The sequence below is a fragment of the Dipodomys merriami genome, unplaced genomic scaffold (genome assembly GCF_024711535.1).
Source record: "Dipodomys merriami isolate MVZ:Mamm:240054 unplaced genomic scaffold, mDipMer1.0.p SCAF_49, whole genome shotgun sequence".
Lineage (NCBI taxonomy): Eukaryota > Metazoa > Chordata > Mammalia > Rodentia > Heteromyidae > Dipodomys > Dipodomys merriami.
The window spans coordinates 1,194,006-1,219,060 of NW_027206057.1; the positions used below are offsets into that span (position 1 = coordinate 1,194,006).

Sequence of the window (25,055 nt, forward strand, 5' to 3'; positions counted from 1 at the left end):
AGCTTAAGGACAACATTCAGGCCCTGAGTTCGTGTTTCCAGCAGTTCCCATTTTAAATAACCTAGTTTATTTACCTTGGTTTGTTTAGAAATATACACATTGAACCTAAAGTCTAGTTTTCAAATTATACGTAATCTATTTTTATGCTTTGATTTCATATACTTTGTTTTTTTCTATATAGATCACTTCCAAAACGATAGTGGAAAACTGAATCTTAGGACAGGATGATACCTGAATTGTTTTCCTAGCTCTACATTTTGTGGTGTATTTTTAGACTAATTACTTAGTATCTATAGTTATATAAATATTAGTGAATGTAAGTTATTAGAAACTTAGAAATCCTTAGATATAGCCTACATAATAAAAGTTGGTAAATAATAAATAATAAAAATTGGTAACTATATTTCAGAATCATTTGATTGTAAAATGATACTAGGATAGTAGCTCTATCTTTTAGACTTTATTCTTTGATTTGAGGACTTCGATTTTACTCCTTGCCCTTCTTCTAGGGACAGTTATTTCTTTAAAGGACTATGTTAAAGCTATTTTGTTTTGTGATTAATAACCTCAAGATAAAGAGAGATAATATAGCAAATCTCATAGCCATAGAACTTTTTTTTTAAATCAGATATTTTACTTTGGGGAAATTCCTACTTAAAGTTTAGAAATGGCTCTCTATTGATATCTCTGAGTAACGGAGAAGGAAATTTGCAAAGAATGAGAAGTTTAGAGGCAGAAAAATTGAAGCATTAATTTTTGTTTTTCTTTGATTAAATTAAATTCTTTTTTCTCCAATTTATTCATTTGTGACATGAGTTAATACTGAAATTGTGAAAACAATTTCTAGAATAGTAAGGTCTAATAAGCATTAAATTCTTCATAAATCATAGCTTCTATTATCAGTAGAACTCTGGGAATTTATGTAAAGTCTTCCTATTTTACTGAATATTGAATGGTTTATCTTACTAAGTGACTGTTTGAGTAGGTTGCCATTTGAGATTCTCAAAATTCAGACATGATTTACAAATGGCTATGACCCAGACGCAGTCAATAATTGATGTTACTTTGCCCATCTTCTTTCTTATTTCTAACATTCCAATTAAGTCAACATACCAACAGAAGCCAATTTATGTCATCATTCATTTTGTCATTCATAATATCAGTAGAACTTCTTGTGTGTGTGTGTGTGTATGTGTGTGTGTGTGTATATATATATATATATATATATATATATATTTATTACTGGTGTTAAGGATTTCCTTTGGCTGGACTCCTTTGATTCTGAGAGAGAGAGAGTGAGAGACAGAGAGAGACTTTTTGTGTCTGCCTTTTTAGACTTTACAAAGATAATGGAAGAATTTTCCAAGAATGTGTCAATTTGGTTGGTTATCACAATCACTAAAAAACTTCATGTAGAATTGAAAGCAGTTTTTATTAGTTTGTCATCTTGATTTATTGATGACTTATTTTATTTTGTAAATAGATTCTGTCCTGTAATTTTTTTTTTCAGAGCAACAGATTGTGAAAGACCAACTCAATCAGATATTAACTGGAAATTCTTCTATTTTTTTCTGTTTCCTACAAGGGTTATTTTACATCTTTTCTAAAATATCAAGTATTGCAATTATTGCCTGTTCACCTTTCTTTGAACTCTTTCGTTAAAAACTAAGTAAATAAAACCAGGAGAATTGGCTGGGAAGGTGGCTCAGTGGTAAAGTGCTTGCCTTGCATGCATGAGGCCCTGGGTTCGATTCCTCAGCACTACATAAGCAAAAAGAAAAAAGCCAGAAGTGGCGCTGTGGCTCAAGTGGTAGAGGGCTAGCCTTGAGCTGAAGAGCTGAGGGACAGCAACCAAACCCAGAGTTCAGGCCCCACAACTGGACCTCCCCCCCGCCCCCCCCCCCCAAAAATAGAATTTTCTCAACCTTCAGCCTTTGAGTCTACAAACCTGTTCACCATTCTTTCCTTCCTGCTTCCTAGGTAGGTGTGTTGTATCTCTACCTCCTAGCTCTGCACTCTGGTTGCACTTCCTAGCCAGCTTCCTAAAAGCGATGTGAAGCATACTAACATCAATACTCAAATTTAGGTTACCACTTCTTTAAACCTTTGTCACCCTTCTTATTGATAAGTATTTTACCCTACCTTACTCTCTCTAGATATGATGCAAATAAAAATATTTTCTTTAATTTATCTTTTACACACATTATCCTACTGTTCTTACTACCCCTGTGGCCATTCTTTCTGGCACCCTTCCTTTGCCTGACCCTCCAGTGTTGATACTAATACTTTCTTTTTTTGGGGGGTCCGGTCGTGGGGCCTGAACTCTGGGCCTGGGTGCTGTCCCTCAGCTCTTCAGCTCAAGGCTAGCGCTCTACCACTTGAGCCACAATGCCACTTCCGGCTTTTTTCTTTTTTCTTATGTGGTGCTGAGGAATTGAACCCAGGACCTCATGCATGCAAGGCAAGCGCTCTACCACTGAGTTACCTTCCCAGCCCGATACTAATACTTCCTCCATAGGCCTTTTACCCATTCTTATGAGGAATTAGAACATGTTAAGTAAACATTTCTTAAATGAATTGTTTCTACACTGATGATTTCTCAAGGGGTTTGGTTGGACCTTATTAATTGAAAAAATTGCAGTATTTCAAACCTAATCATGTAATTCACAGCCAAAGTCCAGTCTCTCTAGACCGTGATTCTCTTAATCTTCCCTGCTACATGCATGTCTTGAAAAAAAGCCAAGCTCATTATTTAGTACTTACATATATAAAAGGTTAATTTAAATGTAAGTTCTTTGTATTGAAGGTAATTATAAAGGTAATTTTAAAGTACATGCTTTTCTAAAATTTTTGTTCCTGTTTGACTATAGGAATTTTGTAGTATAGTTCTTTGTCCTCAAAATTTCAGTTAACATGTTCATTTCAAGTATACAATGAAATATATATTAGGACAAAAAGAGAAGGAGAATTAATATTTAATGAAGCTATGTCTACATTAGGATTTTCATTTTCCAATAGTGCTAGCAGTAGCCATCTGTTAGATAGAGAAGCAGATGGGGCTGGGATAGTGGCTCAGTGGTAGAGCGCTTGCCTTGCATGCCCGAGGCCTGGGTTCGATTCCTCAGCACTACATAAGCAAAAAGAAAAAAAGCTGGAAGTGGCGCTGTGGCTCAAGTGGTAGAGTACTAGCCTTGAGCTGAAGAGCTGAGGGACAGCACCCAGACCTAGAGTTCAGGTCCCACGACCGGACCCCCCCCCCCCAAAAAAAAAAAGAAAAAAAATAGAGAAGCAGAAAATGGAAGTAAGGGAAGTTAAGTAGATTATACATGGCAATGTAAGTAACTTAAAATTCAAAGCCAGAGTTTATTCAGACTCTATATCTCATGTTTCTCTTCTAAATTTTATTGAAAATATAAGATGAAGATGACTATAGAAACAAATACTGTAACTTCTTCAGTTTAGTGAATCTAAATTGTGTTAAAACTTACCTTTATCATTTCTGTCCATAGGCAGTTATTTGGCAGAAAAGTAGAGTAGCGGACCACAAGATGGCCCTAATGTCAGTTCTGGGGACTTCTGTTATGGGCAACATGGAATCCTTACAGTACCATTCTGAAGAATCTCAGGTATGCAACAAAAATGTCTTCTAATAATTCTGATTTACTAATGAAGTTGTTAAAATAGTTTCCTTCTAGGATATTTGAAGGATTTCTTTTTAATATTTCTACCTAAGAAGGATTCAATCCAAAAAAGAAAATTTATATGCTGATTTCCTTTCTCAGTCCTGCCTTTCTTTTCACTCTGTCTGTTGCTTTCATTTATTTTTTTTTAAAGCTTTCAGTTTAGAATTGTGTTTTTATACTATGGAAAAGAAAAATTAAGCTGGCTTATTCATACTTTATCTTAATCCTGAACATACACTCAAATTTCTTTTTACTAATCTGTTAGCTATAGATAATACTTTTTGACTATTAAACTACTGGGTGATATTTCCCCTTACTTACATGTTCTTTCCCTCTTGAATCTTGTTAGGAATACTTTTCTTGTTATCAAGGTTTTGAGACAGCTGTCTCACTACCTTTGAAGCCCAAACTGACAATTCACAATTCTTGTCAGCCACCTGAGTGCTGGGAAAAAAGGAATGTCCACCAACCTGAACTCATCTTTGGTTAAATTTTACAGTTATCTGTTTAGGTATATGTCCTTTATTATTCATTATTGTGTTGAGCTCTTTTGTGAATGTTTTGAAAGACTCTAAAACTCATTTACTTTCTTTTAGCCTTGGGTTATCCACTTCTCTCTATTATCAGTTTCCCTCTTTCCCTTATTACTATTTGATTAGAGTCTCATTTTTCTCAAATGTTTTTTCTATAAATTCTGAGAAATCTGACAGAATTTAAAAAATACTTTTTTTGAATTTCTACTTTGAAAGTTATGTTTAATTTCCAAGAATATTACTTTATTGTTTTGCCACTTCTTATTGCTTTATGAATAGAATATCCTGAGTGTCTTTTTTTTTGGGGGGTGGTCAGTCATGGGGCTTTAAACTCTGGGCCTGGGGGCTATCCCTCAGCTCTTCAGCTCAAGGTGAATACTCTGCCACTTGAGCCACAGTGCCACTTGCAGTTTTCTGAGTGGTTTATTGGAGATAAGAGTCTCATGGACTTACCTGCCCGGGGTGTGTGTGTGTGCGTGTGTGTGTGTGTGTGTGTGTGTGTGTGTGTGTGTGTGTGTGTGTGTGTGTGTGTGTGTGTGTGTGTGTGTGTGTGTGTGTGTGTGTGTGTGTGTACACGCACGCGGGCTCTGTGTGTGTGTGTACTAGAACTTGAACTTAGGGCCTCACACTATTGCTTTTTTCACCTTAGGCTTGTGCCTCACCTCCATTATGTCTTTTTGCTGGTCAATTGGCGTAAGAATGTCTTGGGTTTATCAAACCTTTGATTTATCTGCCCAGACTGGCTTTGAACCTCAGTTCCCAGATTTTAGCTTCCAGAGTAGTTAACAATTATTGGAGTAAGCCACTGATAGCCACCTAAGTTATATTTAGGAGGAAGGCTGTTGTTTTACTTGTTTGCTCTTAAGTGTTGCATAATCAAGATCCTGGTTCCGTTCTGGCACTCTGGCACAAGTGTCCTAATAAGGTGAGACTTACTTTGCACTTTATACTCTTAACACACAACTCCAGTTCTTCTCATGAAATTAATTACCTCTCTCTTCTTTTGTCCTCTTCTTTCTTGTCTTTTCTTTTTTCCTTTCTAGAACAAATTTGGATGGATGGTAATTTACTTATTCTGTGTCACCATTCAGTTTCTTTAGAAATGATGCCTAATTTGTTCCTGTTTGTCTGCTAGATTTAAACCTGAAGGTTATCAGAAGTGTTCTTATATATTGTCTTGAGATGGTAAGGGTACAGATAAATTCCCCTGAATTCTCTGTAACTTTTTGGGACTTCATAGAAAGCACTGATGGAAACTTTGGTCAGTTATCATTTTATGTGTGGTTGAGACTCAGTGAGTTAGTCTTACACTGGGATTTTTTTGTTCATGTGTTCCAGATATATTCTTGCCCATTGACATTTTTTCCTCAGTTAGAATTCCCTAAAGGTTCCTAGTAATCACTCATACATGCAAGAATTTTTGCTTCATCATCACATGGTTATTTTTATTGGAAGAATGGGGGAATTGGAAAAACATGAATTAGTATTTCAGTTCTATTAGCTGTTTCTCTGATAAAGTTATCATTTAACAAAATCTTCTTTTCATTTTTATACTTTGTGTCTAATCTAAACAGGTGTTACAGTTTTGTTCCACCACCTACCCATCCTCACTTCATGTTCTGTGTAATTGTATAGTTGTCTTGTCCTGATACCAGATAAGTTTTCTGTCTTCCTATCCATTGCTAAGAGCAGTCCTAACTTGTTTCCCCACTGTTAGTAGCTGTCCACTCTTTCCCTACTTCTGTTTTACATCATATCTTTGAATTGGGAAACTGGTCTATTGGGGCTCATTTCATGGACTGAAATGACGGATCTATGAGCTATCAGAATCTAGGACATAGAGAGAGAATCTTTATGTATTTATACCCACACACATGCATAGATACTTGTATGTGTATCTTCCCTTTATTTGAAGGGTCTACATTTTATCTGTATGACATTACATGGGAAGAATCTCTTTACAATGGCCTCAACTGAGTAACTACTATAAGCAGTTTTTGCTAAGCATTTGTCAGGATGACTTTTGTTGCCTTTATCCAATTCTTCATGCTACCTTTCTCACTTTTTATTTCCTACCACTTAAGCCATGCTCTTACCCTTGTGTTATCCTTTTTCTTTTCTTTTCTTTTTCTTTTTGTTTTCTTTTTCTTTTCTCTTTCTTTTTTATTTTTCTGGTGGTGGTGGTGGTACTGTGGTTAGAACTCAAGGCTTCACATTTGCTAGGCAGGCAACCTACCAGTTGAACCTGCCTTAAGCATTTATTGGTCTGATTATTTTTGAGATAGGGCCTGTTTTTTTGTCTGGTCTGACTTTAATCTTCTTATTTATGCTTCCCACTTAAGTAGGATTTCAGTGTGCACCACAATATCCAACTTGATTAATTGAGATAAGGTTCTAACAAGTCTTTTGCTTGGCCAGCTTCAAACTTCAGTCTCCCAACTTTAGCCTCCCAAGAAGCTAAAATGATGGGTACATGGTACTGTGCTTAGCTATTTCTTACTGAAACTATTTCCCTTGAATAGCCTTGTATCACAATCCTCCTGATCTCTCTGTGGCTAAGACTACAGGCATGAGCTGGTGCCTGGCTTCCTTCTTGACATTTGTATTCTGAATATTTTTATATGTATACATTATTCTATGCTAATTTTTGAGTGAATTCCTTTTGAGTACTGCTTGATTTTTATTCCCCAAATTGATTGTCTTCAAAATTCAATATTTTCAGTTTCTTTTAGACCTATAGACTAGTTTCAAAGCTCTTATCATTCAGACATTTCTATTTTCCTGACAGAAAATCCTATTTTATATGCTTTGAATTTTTTTTGCAAAATATTTTGAGTACAGGGTTATGATTGTTGTTTGTTTTGTTTGGCAAATACCGACTATCCTCGCTAGTCCTAATTTTACTGACTCCTTTTTCTGGCCATCTTGGCTGAGCCTTGTTCTTGGTTTGAGAATTGTCCCTGTTCTTTCCTCTGGTTCTGGCAGACAGTTCCAGTGGTCATAGTGTTTTTAAGTTGTTGCTATCTGAACTCCCTATTTCCAGTGGAAAGACTGATTTCAAACCACTTCCTTATATTGAGTGCTTTTTTGTTTATACCACAATTTAATTTACAAGTGATTCATCCTGTTTCTGTTACCTGGAGCCATTACTTCCTCTTATATATTTTACATCCTTTTAAAATTTCTATATGGTTATGCCATTTGAGATTATTTTGCACATTGATTTTATCACTATTGTATAGGCTTCAGTTAGAAGGGAGATGAGAATTTATGTATGAACTTGTTTCAGTATCCTAATGAGAGTATTTAAATTATTACCTTAGAAATGTAGTCTAAGTTATTAACTTATAAAATGGTGAATGCTTAAAGAGATTAGCATTAGGAGACTAGTCAAGGTTTTTCAGTACAGTGACAATAGAAAAAAAATATATTTGACAGACTGTAAATCTCTGGACTTTATTATGATAAAGAATACAGATTTGCTCACTGAATAACAGAGTAGAAATATGATGAAATACTTTATAAAGTTTTTAATAAGATTTTATTTTATTTTTTTGTGCCAGTACTGGGGCTTGAACTCAGGGCCAGGATACTTTCCCTTATTTTTCACTTAAGGCTAGTGTTGTACCACTTGAGCCACACCTCCACTTTTGGCTATTTTTTGCTGGTTATTTGGATATAAGATAAATCTTCAGGATTTCAGCTTCCTGAGTAGCTAGAATTATAGGAGTGAGCCACTGGCACCCAGCAGTAAGATTATTTTTATGACAGTTTAAGAACCTTAATAGACATTTGAGAGTGAAAAAAATAGAACATTGATATCAGCAGTGCCAAGTATTTTCCATGCTAATGAAATACTCAGAGAAATTTTGTTGTTCGTCATGGGTCTTGAACTCAGGGCCTGGGTGCTGTCCCTGAGCTTTTGTGCTCAAGGATAGCACTCAACTACTTTTAGGCACAGCTCCATTTCTATTTTATATGTGGTTAGTTAGTGATAAGAGTCTCAAGACTTTCCTGCTGGGGCTGGCTTTGAACTGCAATCCTCAGATCTCAGCCTCCTGAGTAGCTAGGATTACGAGCATGAGCTACTAGTGACCAGCTTACTCAGAGAAATTTAATGAGAAAACAAGAAAGAAGCACCTGAGAATAGAATTCAGGGGTACCAGGAGAGAAACCAGCAAAGCAGACTGAGAAGGACGTAGCAGAAAGAAAGCAGAAAAAAAGACAAACCGAAACTTTTAGCTCTCTTTACCTTACATTACTCCTTTCTTTCTCTTTCTCTTCCTTTTTATCCTCCTTCCCTCTCTCCCTGTCTCTTTTTCTTTATTTTTTAATCCACACACCATAAGTCTTTCAGAATCTAAACAGGCCTTCCCAGATGACCAGCAGGTGCACCCAAGAAAAGTTTCATGTTACCTGGTAAATTATACAACCAGTTATAAATGCTGTGAAGTTTTACAGTAAATTAAGTGGTATCATTTTATAATGGATATCCAGACTTATTAATTTATTTTTTCAAATTAGCACAATTTGGCACTGTGACAATAATGCACTTAGTGTTCTAAATTTAGTACTGCCTCTCTTTAAACACTTATTTTCAAGGGTAAGCCTTAGACATAGGTGACAGCCTACAAGCTATGTTGGTAAGGAGCCTCATGGTTTCTGCTTAGTTAAAAAGAACACTACTTTCACTTCCATTGGTATTTAGCTTTCTTTATACTAAGCTAAATTTTTACAATTAATGTTTATTAACAGATTAACAACACATTTATTTCTAGTTTTTACATATATGGGACTGAATTTTAAAGAACTTGATCAGAATCACATAGCTCATAGTAGATTCTAGCTTCAGCTTATTCTTAACAATCCTCTATATTGTTTTTAGCTGATTTAATTATCTAGCAGTAAAAATAAGAACACATTTCCTACCTTCAATCCCTAAATCTCCCCTCTGTTCATTTTTTCCTCGTAGCTTTGATTTTCTTCTTACTTGTCATTTGTAGAATAGAGAAGGATAGCATATAAATAATAGGTGAAGTTCTCATAGAAAGGTTTTCTAAGCAAAGTGAAGATTAAACTCAGAAATGAAATTCATTAGATTGACTTTTTTAGCATACCCATAAAGATAACAGCAGAAGTTTATGAGAAAACATGGTTGAAGAGAAAAAGATAAATAGCTAGAGAAAAGTCACAATGTGAAGAAAGAAGTTTTCTTTTCTTTAAAGGTGAGTATAAGCTGAGAATGTATGCTATTTGTTTAGTATTTGAAATTAAGACCATTCACGAAGGTTTTATACAGGTCCATTTTTCCTTGGAATTATAAAAAGAAAAGCAAAGAGTACCAGTTTAGTATGCTTCAGCATTTTATTCAAGTTTAATTCATAGGTTTTCAGAAAGTATATGCCTTTTTCAACCTTAAGTGGGAAATTTCATTCCTAGCTTTTTATACCTTTTAATATATTGCGTATAGCCTGGCCTTTGGAACTACATTGTTGACATTGATATTCTCTACCTATTATCATTATAGATTTATCTTAGTGGATTCTTTCCAAAGCATGATGCTGACCACAGTTCCACAAGTCTTTCAACCCCAGAGAGAAGTTTCATTTTCATAAATAGTCGACCAGTACATCAAAAAGACATATTAAAGGTAATCACTTTTAATAAAAATGTACTTGGATCAGAAATTTTAAAACATCTCTGTCATTTGTCAGATTGTTACAAAGCGCGACTTCTAAGAATTAGCTCTAAAATAAGTAAAAGAAGATGATAAATAGTTTCATGTATCATGGGAGGTACTTATATATATTGTCTCATTTATTCTTCGCCACAAGCCAGTGATGCCTTGTTATCTGTATTTACAGAGGAAGCAATGCTAAATGTTTATTTTAAGGAATGTGACCAGAAAGTCACAGAGTTTTGATTTGAACCCCAAGTCTTCAAAACATTTATGGTTTCTACCCATAGGACCAATTGCCCTGATATTTGTACTTCTTATGAAAACTTGTGATTCATATAGGTTTGAGGTCTCCAAATGAGTGTTACTACTACTTAGATATTACTTTCCTAGATACACAGTTTTATGTGCTCAGATTTCCAATGAAAGTGACTCCTTTTGGTGTTTTTTGTTTTGTTTTGTTTTTGTCGGTCATGGAGCCTGAACTCTGAACCTGGGTTCTGTCCCTCAACTCTTCAGCTCAAGGCTAGCACTCTACCACTTGAGCCACAGTACCACTTCTGGCTTTTTATGTTTATGTGGTGCTGAGGAATCGAACTCAGGGCCTCATGCATACAAGTCAAGCACTCTACCACTGAGCCACCTTCCCAGCCCCTTTTGTTGGTATTATAAAGTTGGCAATACTGTCTTTGTTTACATGATGTTTTTGTCTTTTATTCATTGCATGTATTTCCAGTTAGTCCGACGTTATTACAGTCTTAAATGCCTAAAGGAATCCACTCGTTTGTATCCAATTTTCTTTCTGAAAATAGATGTTCCTACAGCTGATGTGGATGTAAATTTAACACCAGATAAAAGTCAAGTATTATTACAGAATAAGGTAACAATTTTCAGTTAATTACTGTATGAATTTACACTATTTATATACTTATGTACTCTTAATTATCTTGTGTAAAAGAGACTTATTGTTAATATTTTTTCCTTTAAATTTTATGCATCTTTCCATTATATTCCCCTAATATTTGTTAATTTCTATTTTTAGGAATCTGTTTTAATTGCTCTTGAAAATCTGATGATGACTTTTTACGGACCAGTACCTAGTACAAATTCTCATGAAAATGATAAAACAGATGTTTCCTCAGCTGAAACAGTAGAAGCAGATGTGCTTTTTAATAAAATAGAAACATCTGGAAATAAATGTCCAAATGGTGATATTGAAACTATAGCTTCCCAAAAAGGTGTACATAATGATGAATCTCAAAAAACCACTGAGCATTGTTTAAATCACCAAATAAATAGTAGTGATGCTCATTTTAATAGTGAAAATTCTGACATCAGTAAGAACACTAGAAATATAGTTGAAAAAAACATAAGGAATAACTTATCCTGGGAGGATATCCAAAGTGAAGGTAGTGAAGCTTGTTTCAAAGGTTCTATTAAGCATATACAATTAGAAAATAGCAGTAAAAGCCATATAGATGATAGTGGGAAGCATAAAGAAGCATTGTCTCCTGAAAAGTCTTTAGATATTTGTGCAGAGGACTGGAGCAAGGGAAATTTACTTAATTCAGTTGGAGAGAATATTGAACCTGTGAAAATTTTAGTGCCTCAAAACAGTTTAGCCTGCAGAATAAGTGATAATGATCAAGGCCTTGAACAAAAGAGTCTCAGTGATGGTTCCTATAGTAAAAAATCAAATGTAATAGATAACAAGTCAGGACAGCTTACAGCTTATGACTTAATTAGTAATCACGTGATCAAGAAACCCATGTCAGCAAGTGCCATTTTTATTCAAGATCATCGTGCTCAGTTTCTCACAGAAAATCCTAAGACCAGTTTGGAGGATGCAGCAGTACAAATTGAAGAACTGTGGAAGACATTGACTAAAGAGGAAAAGTTGAAGTAAGTTTCCAGAGCTTGCATGTGACCCAAATGCTCGGCTGTTCCCATTCTATATGACTCACTGGTTGAAAGCAAGTTTTTTAACTTCATGTTTAAGGAAAAGCAGAATGGAAAAATTCCTCTTGGCTTAGGTAGAGTGTTTTTTGGTGTCACTTTTTTTCTCAGATGTTTTTATTTGGAGAGTTTGAGGTGCTTTTTTGTTTTATTTTGGAAAGGCTTACTCTTTTCCTTGCTTGTTTGGTACAAACCTTCACCGATTTGAAGTAATGATGTTTTTAATACCTTGACTATCCCATTTTAAAAATTGGTTGCCAGAATATGTAACACAGTAAAAGAATTGTGCCATTGCTACAGGATCAATTTAGTGGTGTTAATACTGTCCCTACTCGGTATAACTCACAACTTCTGAAATTTCCTTGTAACAACTTACAAACTATAGTGGGTGTTGAATCCATGACCTCATTTCACTGGCCACTGTATATAACATGATCAGCCCTGCTTCCTGCATACCTCTCCCTACCTTCTCTCCTTTTATTACCTGAAGCAAATTTCACACACACTATCACCTATTCCATGTATATTTCAGTATTTAAAATATAAAGAAATCATCACCATAAAATAATTTGTCACAACTTTTTTAAAGGCATAAAGTTCTTGATACATTAAATATTTGATGTTTTGAGATTCTAATTTTATAAATAACAAATCTTGAGAAGTTTATTTTGAATCATGCACATAACTATAATTGTCTTTAATTTTATCTAAAGAATTATCAAGTCTAAAGATAAATGGAATTTATAGAAATATCACATATTCCTCCTCTCTCTCTACACACACATATATATATGTGTGTAGTATATATATATATGTATATATATGTGTAGTATATATGTGTAGTATATATATGTGTGTGTAGTATATATATGTATATATACATATATATGTATGTGTAGTATATATATATATATATATAGTATATATATATAGTATATATATATATATAGTACCAGTTAAAAATAAAAAAGATAATAGATTTTTAGGTACAATAAATCCATTTTCTAAGAAATCTCATCAATTGATAGTTATCTGGAAAGAGAAAACCAAATAGATGTTTTCAGTTCTTGTAGAAGTAGAGACAGTTGTTCTGTGAAAGGATATTTCTCTGTTGTGAATGACAATTTTCACTTGATCTGAGTCAAAATATTTTAATTTGAATTGTAGAGATAGAAAACAAAAAATATAGGACCATGATCAGCTGAGTCCCAAATCATGATTAGTGAAAAGGTAGAGCACTTCCATTCATTCTTTATCTTGAAATTCTTACCATGATCACCAATTCTGCAAGGAATAGTGAAGAATATAATAGTGGACTCCTCCTGTAGGTCTTCAATCCTTCTCTCCTTTTCTTCCCCCTTTGCCTTTTCCTAATTCCCTTCTATTTTTCCTTCCCTCCCGTTCTCCTTTCCATTCTATTCCTTCAGTTAGGAAATACTTACTGAAAAATCTGTATTTGTAGACCCTATGTTTTCCAGCTACTCACTACCAGTTACAAACAAAACACACTTTCCTTATTTATAAATGGAACACTCTGGTAAAGAGTCAGTTAAACATGCAGTAATATAAAATACGATGAGTTTTTAAAAATATAACTTTTATTATTAAGATAGTGTACTAAGGTGTTACCATTTCACAATTTAGGTAATATATACATTTTTCTTTTGGACAATGTCTCCCCCTCCTTCGCTTTTCCCCAGGTTTCCCCAGGTTTCCCCTTCTATGTCTTATATAGTTCATTTTTCATATGGTGTATACTGAATACTATGATTGCATTTGTTCATTCTTCCTTCTTTCCTGCACCCTCTTTGGCCCCCTAAAAAACAGAAAAAGAAAAAGCACACAAACAATAATAAATTTCAAGATAAAATATAGTGAGTTATGGAAACACATAGTAGTTTGGCTTAATCTCATATATGGGACAGGAAGTTGCTTCCCTGTGTGGAAACAAACCAGAAAGATTTTAGAGCCTAGAAGGAATAGGATGTTTAGAGAAACAGAAATGTCTCCGCTCTGACAGGAAGAGGATATAAGGGACTCTGGTAAAGAAAAAGGAGCCATTTTTTAAGTTCTTTTCTGGGTTTGTTTTGCTCTTTTATCTTTCTCTCCTTTCCTTTTAGTGGACTGGAAACCGTGTTTCTCCATGTGACCTGCCTTTGTGAGGGGTGGTCTCTGTCAATTTGTGTTAATTTGCAGTAGCTATGAAATGTATCCCTACTTAAAAATAACCAAGGGTAATTCTTCAATGGGAGTGTAACTAAAAATGGTAAATTAACTTTATAATTAAATGTAATCTTTAATCTCAAAAAACATTAGAATTGACTGCTGATCAAATTTTCCTTTCAAGTTTTTAGATCTCTTAACATAAAATACAAAGGTAGCAGCTGTTTTTACTTAACATTTACCTAATATTCCTTTGGACATAACTTTTTACATTTCCCAAGGAACTAATTAAGTTTGACTTTTTAAAAAATCAAAAGATTAATACCATATGTGAAAATTTGCACATTATAATTAATTACAAATGGTGACCTTTATCTCGAACTCATTTTTCACCACATTGGAAAAATCTTGACTTTCGAATGTCAAGAGCTAAAAATACTTATTTCTAGTACCTGTTGAAAGTATCCTTGAAAATCATGTGTTTTGTATGGCTAATCCAGAACTTCATATGCTAAGTATAACTGGTGTGTGTCATGGTAATTAACCAAAATAATTTTTGTTATACATGATACATTATATTAAATAATAATTTACAATGAGATAAAGTCTTTGAGAGGGATAGTGGGGGTAGTAATGGGTTTGGCTTTGAGGCTTGAACTTAAATCTTTGTGCTTACTGGGCAAGCAGACAACACACTTTTGAGCCACAGTCCTTTAGCTTCTGGATGGTTCTTTTGATTTAGGGCTTTTTGGGTAGGGGCTCAAAGTTTTCCCTAGGTTAGCTTGGACTTCAGTGCTTCTGCCTATATTTCTCACATAGCTAGGATTACAGGCATGCTCCATCATGCAGCATGTTGGATCAGATGTTGATAAAGTTTAGGCTGGCTTTGAACCATAGTTCTCCTAATCTCTGCCCCTCAAGTAACTAGAATTAGGTAGGCATGATCATGCCCACAAGGTCTTTACTGTTTCTTTCACATTCTTAATCAGATAATATTTATTTATTCAACAAACATGTGCTGAGTACAAACTACCTGCTATATTATGGTTTCTCTTAGTCTCACTGTCAGCATTAATTACAGTTCTTTCAAGAATGTTGTTTAAAATTTGAAACACTATCTTCATGAATTATGAACTGAGAGAATAGGGCAATATTCTTTTTTTGTACATTTTTTATTGTAAAAATGCTGTACAGAGAAGTTACAGTTACATGAGCAAGGTAATGAGTACATTTCCTATTGAGCATTGTTGCCTCCTCCATTGTTTTCCCCCTACCGTCCATCCCTTCCCTTCCACCTCCACAACTACCACCACCCCCACCCCCCAGAAGTTGTAAAGTTTGTTTTCAACATAGTGTTTTGTACATCTCCTTACGATGGGTCAGCCTGTATCCTTATTTAAGTATTTTGTTTTTTCCCTTCCCCTCCCCGAATTAGAGAAGTGTATATACAAGATGCAGGGCACCGACATCAAATACAGTGAAAACAGGGGTTATACTGTGGGGGAGGAACTTACAAAGCAACAAAAAAAATCACATGGTACATTATAAATACGTTAGAAACAATAGCAAGAAAGTTAAATATTTGTGCGCCTATCTTGGGGTTCATTTTGCTTAACATCATCTTATATGTACATAGGTTTTGGCCGTTTCTCCTTGTCCTACACTGTACTAGTTATTGCAAATAAGGGAAACCATGTGACCTGTGTTTCTTCAGGCTTGGCTTACTTCACTTAATATAATTTTTTCCAAGTCTGCATTTCTTAACAAATGGGGTAATCTCACTCTTTCTGATGGAGGCATAGAATTCCATTATATATATATATATATATATATATATATATATATATATATATATATATAAAACAAATTTTCTTGATCCATTCATCCATTGAGGGCATCTGGGTTGGTTCCATAGTTCCATATCTTAGCTATGGTAAATAATGTTGCAATAAACATAGTTGTGCTGGTAGCCTTAGTATGGCCTTATTTGTGATCGTTTGGGTAAATGCCCAAAAGCGGGATTGCTGGGTCATAGGGGAGGTCTATGTGGAGACTTTTGACTCCATACTGCTTTCCAAAGTGGTTGAACAAGTTTATACTCCCACCAACAATGCTGAAAACCCAGAAATGAATCCAAAACCAATAGCCACCTAACCTCAATAAAGGAGCTAAAAATAATAGAATGGAAGAAAGACAACTTCTTTAATAAATGGTGCTGGCAAAACTGGTTAATCACTGTAGAAAACTAAAGCTGGGTCCTTACATAACACCCTGCACCAGAATCAACTCCAAACGGATGGTAAACCTCGGAGTCAAAGCAGACACCCTGAAAATATTATAGGAAGGAATAGGAGAAACCCTAGGTCTCCTTGGCACAGGCTGAACTTTGCTTAATAGAGACCCAGAAACACAACAACTCAAAGAAAGGTTGGACAAATGAGATTGCATGAAACTGAAGAGTTTCTGCATAGCAAAGGACATAGCTAGCAAGATCAATAGAAATCCCATGGATTGGGAGAAGATCTTCACTAGCCATACAACGGACAAGGGTCTCATATCTAAAATATACTTGGAACTCAAAAAAAATTAAGTACCCCCACAACAAATCCTCAAAGAAACATCTGCCCAATAAATAAGTGGGCTAAAGACTTAAAGAGAAACCTCTCTGGAGCTAATAAGAATGTCCAATAGAAGAAGAAATGCTCAACCTCTCTAGCCATAAAAGAAATGCAAATTAAAACAACATTGAGATTCTACCTCACCCCAGTTAGAATGGCTATAATCAAGAACTAATATGCTGGAGGGGATGTGGCTAGAAGGGAATCCTAGAGTAATATTCTTTTGGCCTATATCTTGACATTTTTCTTAAACATCTCAACAACTAGTCATTTCCTAAGCAAACATTTCTAGATTTTGTAACCAGTATGGCAACTCTGGTGCCTATACATCACTTTTATTTCCATAACATATACAAGGTTTTCCTTTAATGCTATGTGCATATTACCTACAATAAAATCCAGTTGATATTTTAAGAGTAAGAGAAGCTCTCTCCAAGATTTGTGTTTCGAACTATTATTATACTTAGCTGAATTCATCAATAGTTCCAATTCCGATTTTTAAACATAGCCACCTAACCTCAATCTAGGCCTAAGACTGGTGCCCAGGTATCTCAATTTTTTACAAAGAATGATCTAACTGCCATTCTAGGCTTTTTGGCTCTTGAGGTTTTGTTTTGTTCTTTTTGTTACTGAAAAGAAAGAAAAGAATTTGTAACAATTTCCCTACTGTAATTTTGAAACATCCCTTTTGAAATTGAATGAAATTAGATGGTTTAATTATGTTCAGCTTATTAGAGTTTATTTTTTCATAAATGTCTAAAATGAGAATTATCATGGAAAAATCAACATTTGGCTATTAAATCATAGTAATTTTTTATTCTGTGCGCTAGTTTAGTGGCTTGAAATTTTTTTTTTTTTTTTTGGTCCAGTCGTGGGGCCTGAACTCTGGGCCTGGGCACTGTCCCTCAGCTCTTCAGCTCAAGGCTAGCGCTCTACCACTTGAGCCACAGCGCCACTTCCGGCTCTTTTCTTTTTGCTTATGTGGTGCTGAGGAATAGAACCCAGGGCCTCATGCATGCAAGGCAAGCGCTCTACCACTGAGCCACCTTCCCAGCCCATGAAATTTTTATTAGTATGTACTAACTACAGTATTAATCTATGTAAATTTGCCTTTGGTAGTATGTATTCCATATTAGTGTTACATATTTTTCTTTTTGAATGCCTGCTCCCCGACATAAATATATAAACTTATTCAAAAAAAATCTCTAATAAGGTATAGATCATCACTCTATAAAAACCTCTCCTAAAAAAAAAAGGCCTCTCCTGGTACATCTCAGGTAGGTTCCACAGATAATCACAGTTTGTTGTTGTTGTTGTTGTTGCTGCTGCTGCTGCTGCTGCTGCTGCTGCAGTCCTGGGCTTGATCTCAGGGACCTGGCACTATGCATGGGCTTCTTTTTTGCTCAAGGATAGAACTCTACCACCTGAGCCACAGCTCTGCTTATGGCTTTTTGGTGGTTAACTGGAGTTAAGAGTCTCACAGAGGCCGGGCGCTGGTGGCTCACACCTGTAATCCTAGCTACTCAGGAGGCTGAGATCTGAGGATCGCGGTTCAAAGCCAGCCCGGGCAGGAGAGACCGTGAGACTCCTATCTCCAATAAACCACCAGAAAACCGGAAGTGGCGCTGTAGCTCAAGTGGTAGAGCCCTCACCTTGAGCTGAAGAGCTGAGGGACAGCGCCCAAGCCCAGAGTTCAAGCCCCACGGCCGACCAAAAAAAAAAAAAAAAAAGAGTCTCACAGACTTTCCTGCTCAAGCAGCTTTGAACTCTGATCCTAATATCTCAGCCTCGTAGTTGGAGCTAGGATTACTGACATGAGCCACCAGCACCCAGCTTACAACTATAGTTTTGCTTTCTGTTATACTACTTCGTTTTACCAGTAGTTAAAATTCATGTATAAATAATTATGTATTTGACTTCTCAACAAAATATTTTGTGATTAATCATTAATTTTTAAACCAGGGAGGAATATTCAGTTTTGTAAGCATTCCAAAATTTTTTCAATCACTTTCCAATTCATGGGTCTTTGAATTTTCAGTTTGTGACTACTATTAGTAAAATTCTATTTTTTTACAAACTAAATATTTAGGGCTTTTCTAAATAAATTTCTGATTTCCAGTTTAACATCAACAGAGAAATTTATTGGATGTTCCATGTACACTTCAGTGTACATGGTTCAAGCCTATAATCCTAACTACTTGGGAGGCAGAGATTGGGAATCTTATGTTTGAAGCCAGCCCAGGCAAAAACATTCACAACACTCTATTTCAACAAATAACTGGGCATGGTGTCACATACCTGCTATCCCAGCTGTGGAAAAGCACAATGATGGTCTCAGCAGGACAGGCCTGTCCTTTCCAAGGACACAAATAGGAGGGGCATAGTCTAGGCCAGCTAGGCAAAAAGCAGTGTTAAAAAGGGACTGGCGTGTGGCTTGTTTGAGCGCCTACCTAAACAAGCAGTTCAACCCCCAGTATGGGTGGGGGCAGGGTGGGCCGAGAACCAGTAATGTCATAATGGCTACACAATAGTATTCTAAAATAGTATTTAATTAAGTTGAAATGGTTGAAGTGTTGTTAGAATCTGTAAATTCAGTGACAGCTTTTGGGGGTCTAGTTCAATCACTGAGGGAAGAGAGTATTAATATTGCCAACTCTTATTCTGGAATTTTCTACCTTTAAATCTTAGAGGTTTTGTTCAATATCATTTGAAGCTGTGTATATTAGGTACATACACATTTGTGATTTTAGTAATCCCTTTTGTCATCATACCTCCCTAATAGTAAACATATGTTTCTGTTTTTTCTTTCCTTTTTGTTTCGGGGAGGGGAGGTATTCTGGGGTTTAAATTCACAGAGCCTTGTGCTTGCTAGGTAGATGTGCTACCTCTTCAGCCCTGTTCCCAGTAACTATTTTTCAGGTATAGGGTTGTGTTTTTGCTTACAGTGGGACTCAGACTGCAGTCAAATAAAGCATACCACACATGTCCAAGGAAGGAAAAGTTTAATGTCAGGAAAGACTGATAGGCTGCTTCCATCCAGACATCAGGATGAGAAAATACGAAAGAATGAGGAGGTTGAAGACTGTTGTGAGGGGTAATTGACAATTGTGGTTGGGCCAGATCAGGGCAACCTGACTTACGGGGCTAACTCAAGCATCTAGAATATCACCTAGGGACTTCACCACAGCCAGGAGTCATCTACCTACAGCCTCCCAAGTGGGTGGGTTCAGGGACACAAGCCTGTGTCCCTGTGGCCTGTGTCCACCACACCTGGCTTACCGATTGGTTGAGATGAAGTCTCAGTTTTTGAAATGGAGTCTTCCTAATTTTTTGCCCCGATTGGCCTCTTTATTCTTCCTATCCCTACCTCCCTAGTAACTGAGATTATAGGTAGGAGCTACCAAGCCTAGCCTCTGTATTTTTATTTATTCTTTTACACTTTGTCTTATAAAAGTGTAACTATTGTAGACACATAAAAGTTGGCTTTTAACTAAATCTGTTTTAATTGGAATATTTATGTAACCCTAAACATTGTTATCATTGATTTAAGTGTAGCATTTTCCTGTTAGTTTTATGTTTATTCCATATGTTTTGTTCTGTTTTTTCTTTTTTGAGAGAAAGAGGGGAGGGATCCAGTGAATATATTTTAGCGTCTAATTTTAATTGTTCTATTAATTTTAAATTATTTTTCTTCACTAATAAATACATTTATCATAGTCTACTTAGTGTTAGTAATGTGCCATCTCACATAAAATGTAGAAACCTAGTAAGTATATTTCTACTTACGTTTGATACTCTCTTTTTCTCTCCTGGTCTCTCTCTTTCTTGCTCTCCTCCTGTCTGTCTCTTTCTCCCTTTTTCCCTCTCTTTCTCCTTCTCTCTTCCTTTCTCTTTCTCTCTTCCTCCCTCTTTCCTTTCTTCCATTCTTCCCTCCCTCCCTCCCTCCCTTTCTTCCATACTTCCTTCCTTCTTTCTTTCTCTTTCTCTTCTTTCTTTCCTTCCTTCCAACCAACCTTCTTTCCTTCCTTCCTTCCTTCCTTCCTTCCTTCCTTCCTTCCTTCCTTCCTTCCTTCCTTCACTCTCTCTCTCTCTCTTTCTTTTTCTTTCTTTCTTTCTTTGCTTGAACTCAAGGCCTTGGTCCTGTCCCTGAGCTTCTTTGACTCAAGGCCAGTAGTCTACCACTTGAACCACAGCACCACCTCTGGCTTTTTCTGACTAGTTTATTGGAGATAAGATTCTCACAGGCTGGCTTCGAACCCTGATCCTTAGATCTTAGCTTCCTGATTACAGGATTACAGGCCTGAGCCACGAATGCCTGGCTAGATATGCTGACAAAAAATATCTTTTATCTGAAAATACCTAATCTTTTTGAAGGATATTTTTTCTGTATATGTTGATTTTTTTATTTTTTTGCTACATTAAATATTTGAGTTGAAATTCAAATACTTAAATTGAAATATTTGAATAATTGAATTGTTCCTAATGATATTCATTTGTCTTTTCTTCTTCCCTCATCCCCTGATTTGTTTTGGTATTTTTGTTTTGAGGTATTTTGTTGTTGTATTGTTTACCATCTCTGATCTGCTTCTAAAGCTACCTAATGAACACATTTCAGATACTGTGTTTGTTCACGAATTTCCATCTTTCTTTTTTAAAATACTTCTCTGTTGAGATTTCCCCATTCTCTTTAACTCTTCTGTAAGGGTCATCTTAAACTCTTAAGCACTTACTTGTAATAAGTCTTTTAAAGACATTGAATTCTACTAGTTACTTTTTCTGTATTATTGCATGAGTGGTAACTTTTACATATATAATGGACATTGTATATATTATACTTAAAACTCAAAGTTGTTTATTTTTTCTGAAAAGTGTTAACTTTTGTTCTTCCATACTTTTAAGTTATAGGTCACTTTAAGCTGTGGGCTTTATTTTACATTTTATTGGGAAGACTAAGCATTTTGTTCTGGGTCTTATTTTTCTTAGTTCTAGGACAGGATTTTTTGTTTGTTTGTTTGTTTGTTTCCTTCAATCTTGGGTCTTGAACTCTGGGCCTGGGGGCTGTCCTTGAGCTCTTTTGCTCAAGGTCAGCTCTACCACTTGAGCACCAGTACCACTTCCATAGGACAAGATTTTAACTAAAATGTGGCACTATTCCTATTTTAATTAGAAGCTCATAACATTTGTGAATCCACAACACAATGTATAACTCAAATTTCAAACTCTTATTTTCCCTGTACTGAGCAGTGGTTGAAATCTCTGGTCTGCTCATTTAGCCTTGTAAATGTTGGTTTCCTCTAGGCTCCCACACAAGGGATTCTCTGGGATTTTCTCTCAATTTCATGTTGTTCTAGAAGCAAGTAGCTGTGTGTTCTGATGACTCAGTCTAGTACTCAACAGCTTTTTTACTTAGTTCTTGGCATTCCTTATCTCCTTACTCTAGGGCTGGTCCTCTGGTTACAAGTTGGATAAACATACAAATATAAATCTATTTGTCTGGTTTTGACTGTTCTTCTGTACCAGTTTTAAATAGTTTGCTTTTATATTTTGTTCAGATTTTATGTAATTATACACAGGAGGGGTAACCCCATGGACATTTCATTGTCATTATTCAACCTTGAGTATCAGTTCTTTGTCAGTTCTTTGTTTTTTACAAAATTTTCTTTAGATGATTTTTTTTTTGAGCCAGTACTAGGGCTTGAACTGTGTTTGGGCCCTGTCCTTAGCTTTTTCACAGAAGGTTACCACTCTACCATTTGAGCCACAGCTCCACTCCTGGCTTATTGGCGATTAATTGGAGAAAAGAATCTCATGGACTTTTCCTGCCTGGGCTCTCTTTGAACTGCAGTTCTCAGATCTCAGCTTCATAAGTAGTTAGGATTAAAGGAGTGAGCAACTCATATCCATCTGATAAATGTATATTAGAATATGACATCAGTTTTTCTATTTTTAGATATGAAGAAAAGGCAACTAAAGATTTGGAACGATACAATACTCAAATGAAGAAAGCCATGGAACGAGAGTCACAAATATCATTAAAAGATAACAGAAAAAAGATAAAACCCACCAGCACCTGGAGTTTGGCACAGAAACACAAGTTGAAAACTTCTTTGTCTAATCAGCCAAAACTTGATGAGCTCTTTCAGTCCCAAAATGAAAAAAAACGGAGTAAAAATATTAAAATAATAGAGATACCTTTTTCAATGGAAAACTTAAAAATAAACTTTGAGAAACAAAAGGAGTTTGACTCAGAAGAGAAGGATGAACTTTGCTTAATCCACAATCTTAGGTTTCCTGATGCATGGCTAGTTGCATCCAAAACAGAGGTAATGTTACTGAATCCATACAGGGTAGAAGAAGCCCTGCTATTTAAAAGACTTCTTGAGAATCATAAACTTCCTGCAGAGCCACTGGACCAGCCAATTATACTTACAGAAAGGTATGATGAAGGAATATAGTTTTCCAACTTTAAGAACGTTTATGCATACTAGATTAGAAATTGGAGGTAAAAGTTAAAAACTGTTTTTCACTCAGAACAAGTGATATTTAAGGAAATCTTTTTAAATGTTTTTTTAGCTAAATTCTTTTTTTTTATTTTAAGTAGTTGTATGAAGGGGTTTAAATCCCACAGGGCAACTTATTATTGCATATTGATTAATATCTGGAATTAATTACTTATAAAGAATTTTAGACTGCTTTTGCTAGTACACAAGAATACTATCTAGTATCCAAGTTCAGAATACACTTCTACATTCAGTAAATGTCAAATATGTATCTCCTTATGTTAGTGACTTCACTGGAGCAATTTTGAAGTTAGATTATAATGATCCTCTTTGATTTTGTAATGCTTTAACATTTTAAACATACACTAAAGTAAAATTATACAGACAATGCTTTTATCAGCAGTTATTAAGGTTTTGCCACATTTTCTTTATCCCTTCTTTCTCACACACACACATGTATTTTTCTTTCTAATGTCTTTGATAACAATTCTTTTATATTTTTCAGTATACTTCTGACCTAATAGTACTACTTTGTATTCTCAAAAACAAGCACATGTGAATTTTTACACTCCACTGTTTTTCTGAATAGTGTTTATAATTTTTTATTTAGATTTTCAAGTACATGTCCAAATTATACCTTAAATTTTTTTCTGTTAGATTTGTTACTCAAAAAGAAATACATTTTAGACCCCTACTGTCCTAAAAGTAAACTTTTCTTTTAATTGAGCATGCATATAACAAACATAATTTAAACACATAATTGTTTTCTCCTCCTGAAATGTGGCATCCTCTTTCAAAATTACTGCTTCAAGTTTTTCAAAACTGAGTCTTCTTTGATTATCTCATCATTCTAGCAAAGTAAGTAAGGGTACAGACTGTTCACTAGAATTCTAATGTTAGTTATGTAGCTTACTTCTTAGTAAAATACAAAATAAATGCTTAGAAATACAGTAGTAACTAATGCTTATTGAGCATCAGTGTGATACTTTGCAATGACCTTTTACAGGCCCCAGCAATTTTGTGAGTCAGGTTTTATCATCTACATTTCATAGATGAGGAAACTGAAACACAGGCTTTTAAATTTTATATGTGTGTGTATGTGTGTGTGTATACCTACTTCTCATTACTCCCAGCTCTCAGACTGATTATCAGAATGTGGATAGATGAGGCATAGTTTATCTAATATATAGTTAAAGATTTCCTCTTTGTGACAGTTTATATGTGACTCCTCACATTCAGTGGAGTTTGAAGTCATACAAAATTGATGAGCAAAGACATAATTGCATTTTCTTCTTTTTTTACACAAGTTGTTAAAAAACGTAATCATTACTTTTCATCCTGTCATAGTCACTGTGTTAAATACAGTGATCAGATAAGAATCACAGATGTAAACTAGCTAATGACTAAAGGGTTTTTTTTTTTTGCAACTACAGATAAAATGCAATGAAAGCAATCAATTAAGAAAGCTGTATAATTTGCCATTAGCTTTTTTTAAAAAGGTAAAGTGTTAAAATGAACATAAACCAGTGCTTATGTACCACTGTATATGTTCCATATGGTAGATAGATATTCATTTAAAGAATGGGGAAATGGTCAACTCCCAAAGATACAAGTTTTGAGGAGAAAAAGTTGTATGTTTACTATTTTTTACGTTGAAGAAACCTTGAGAAGCAATTTAAAATTTGACAAAATATACCACTATAGTAACTTGACATTATTTTATCTTTTAAAAATATATCTCTGTCTGATTAAGATCATAAGAGGATATTTGTTAGTAGTTTTGTGTTATGTTTAGGGGACTATTTTTTAAATTTCACAGAGCATTTAACACTCCTAGAAGGCAGAAATCGGGGTTTTTGTCTGTTTCTCCTTTCTATATGTTCACTGTAGGTAGTTTGTCTTCTGTAAATTATTAACAGGAATTT

At 35.1% G+C, this 25,055-nt stretch overlaps 1 protein-coding gene across 10 annotated transcripts in view; it reads left to right on the forward strand.

The window, feature by feature from the left end:
• Positions 1-25,055, forward strand: part of Pms1 (PMS1 homolog 1, mismatch repair system component) — a 100,070-nt gene that overhangs the window by 68,430 nt on the left and 6,585 nt on the right. For 9 of the 10 annotated variants that reach the window (XM_069995645.1, XM_069995643.1, XM_069995642.1 and 6 more), the window contains 5 exons: positions 3,510-3,626; positions 9,744-9,866; positions 10,630-10,773; positions 10,936-11,795; positions 22,581-23,066. In XM_069995645.1, coding sequence (XP_069851746.1) covers positions 3,510-3,626; positions 9,744-9,866; positions 10,630-10,773; positions 10,936-11,795; positions 22,581-23,066 — 1,730 coding nt within the window. Of the gene's footprint in view, positions 1-3,509; positions 3,627-9,743; positions 9,867-10,629; positions 10,774-10,935; positions 11,796-22,580; positions 23,067-25,055 lie in introns of those variants that run through there. The other variant, XM_069995650.1, reaches the window with a different exon arrangement.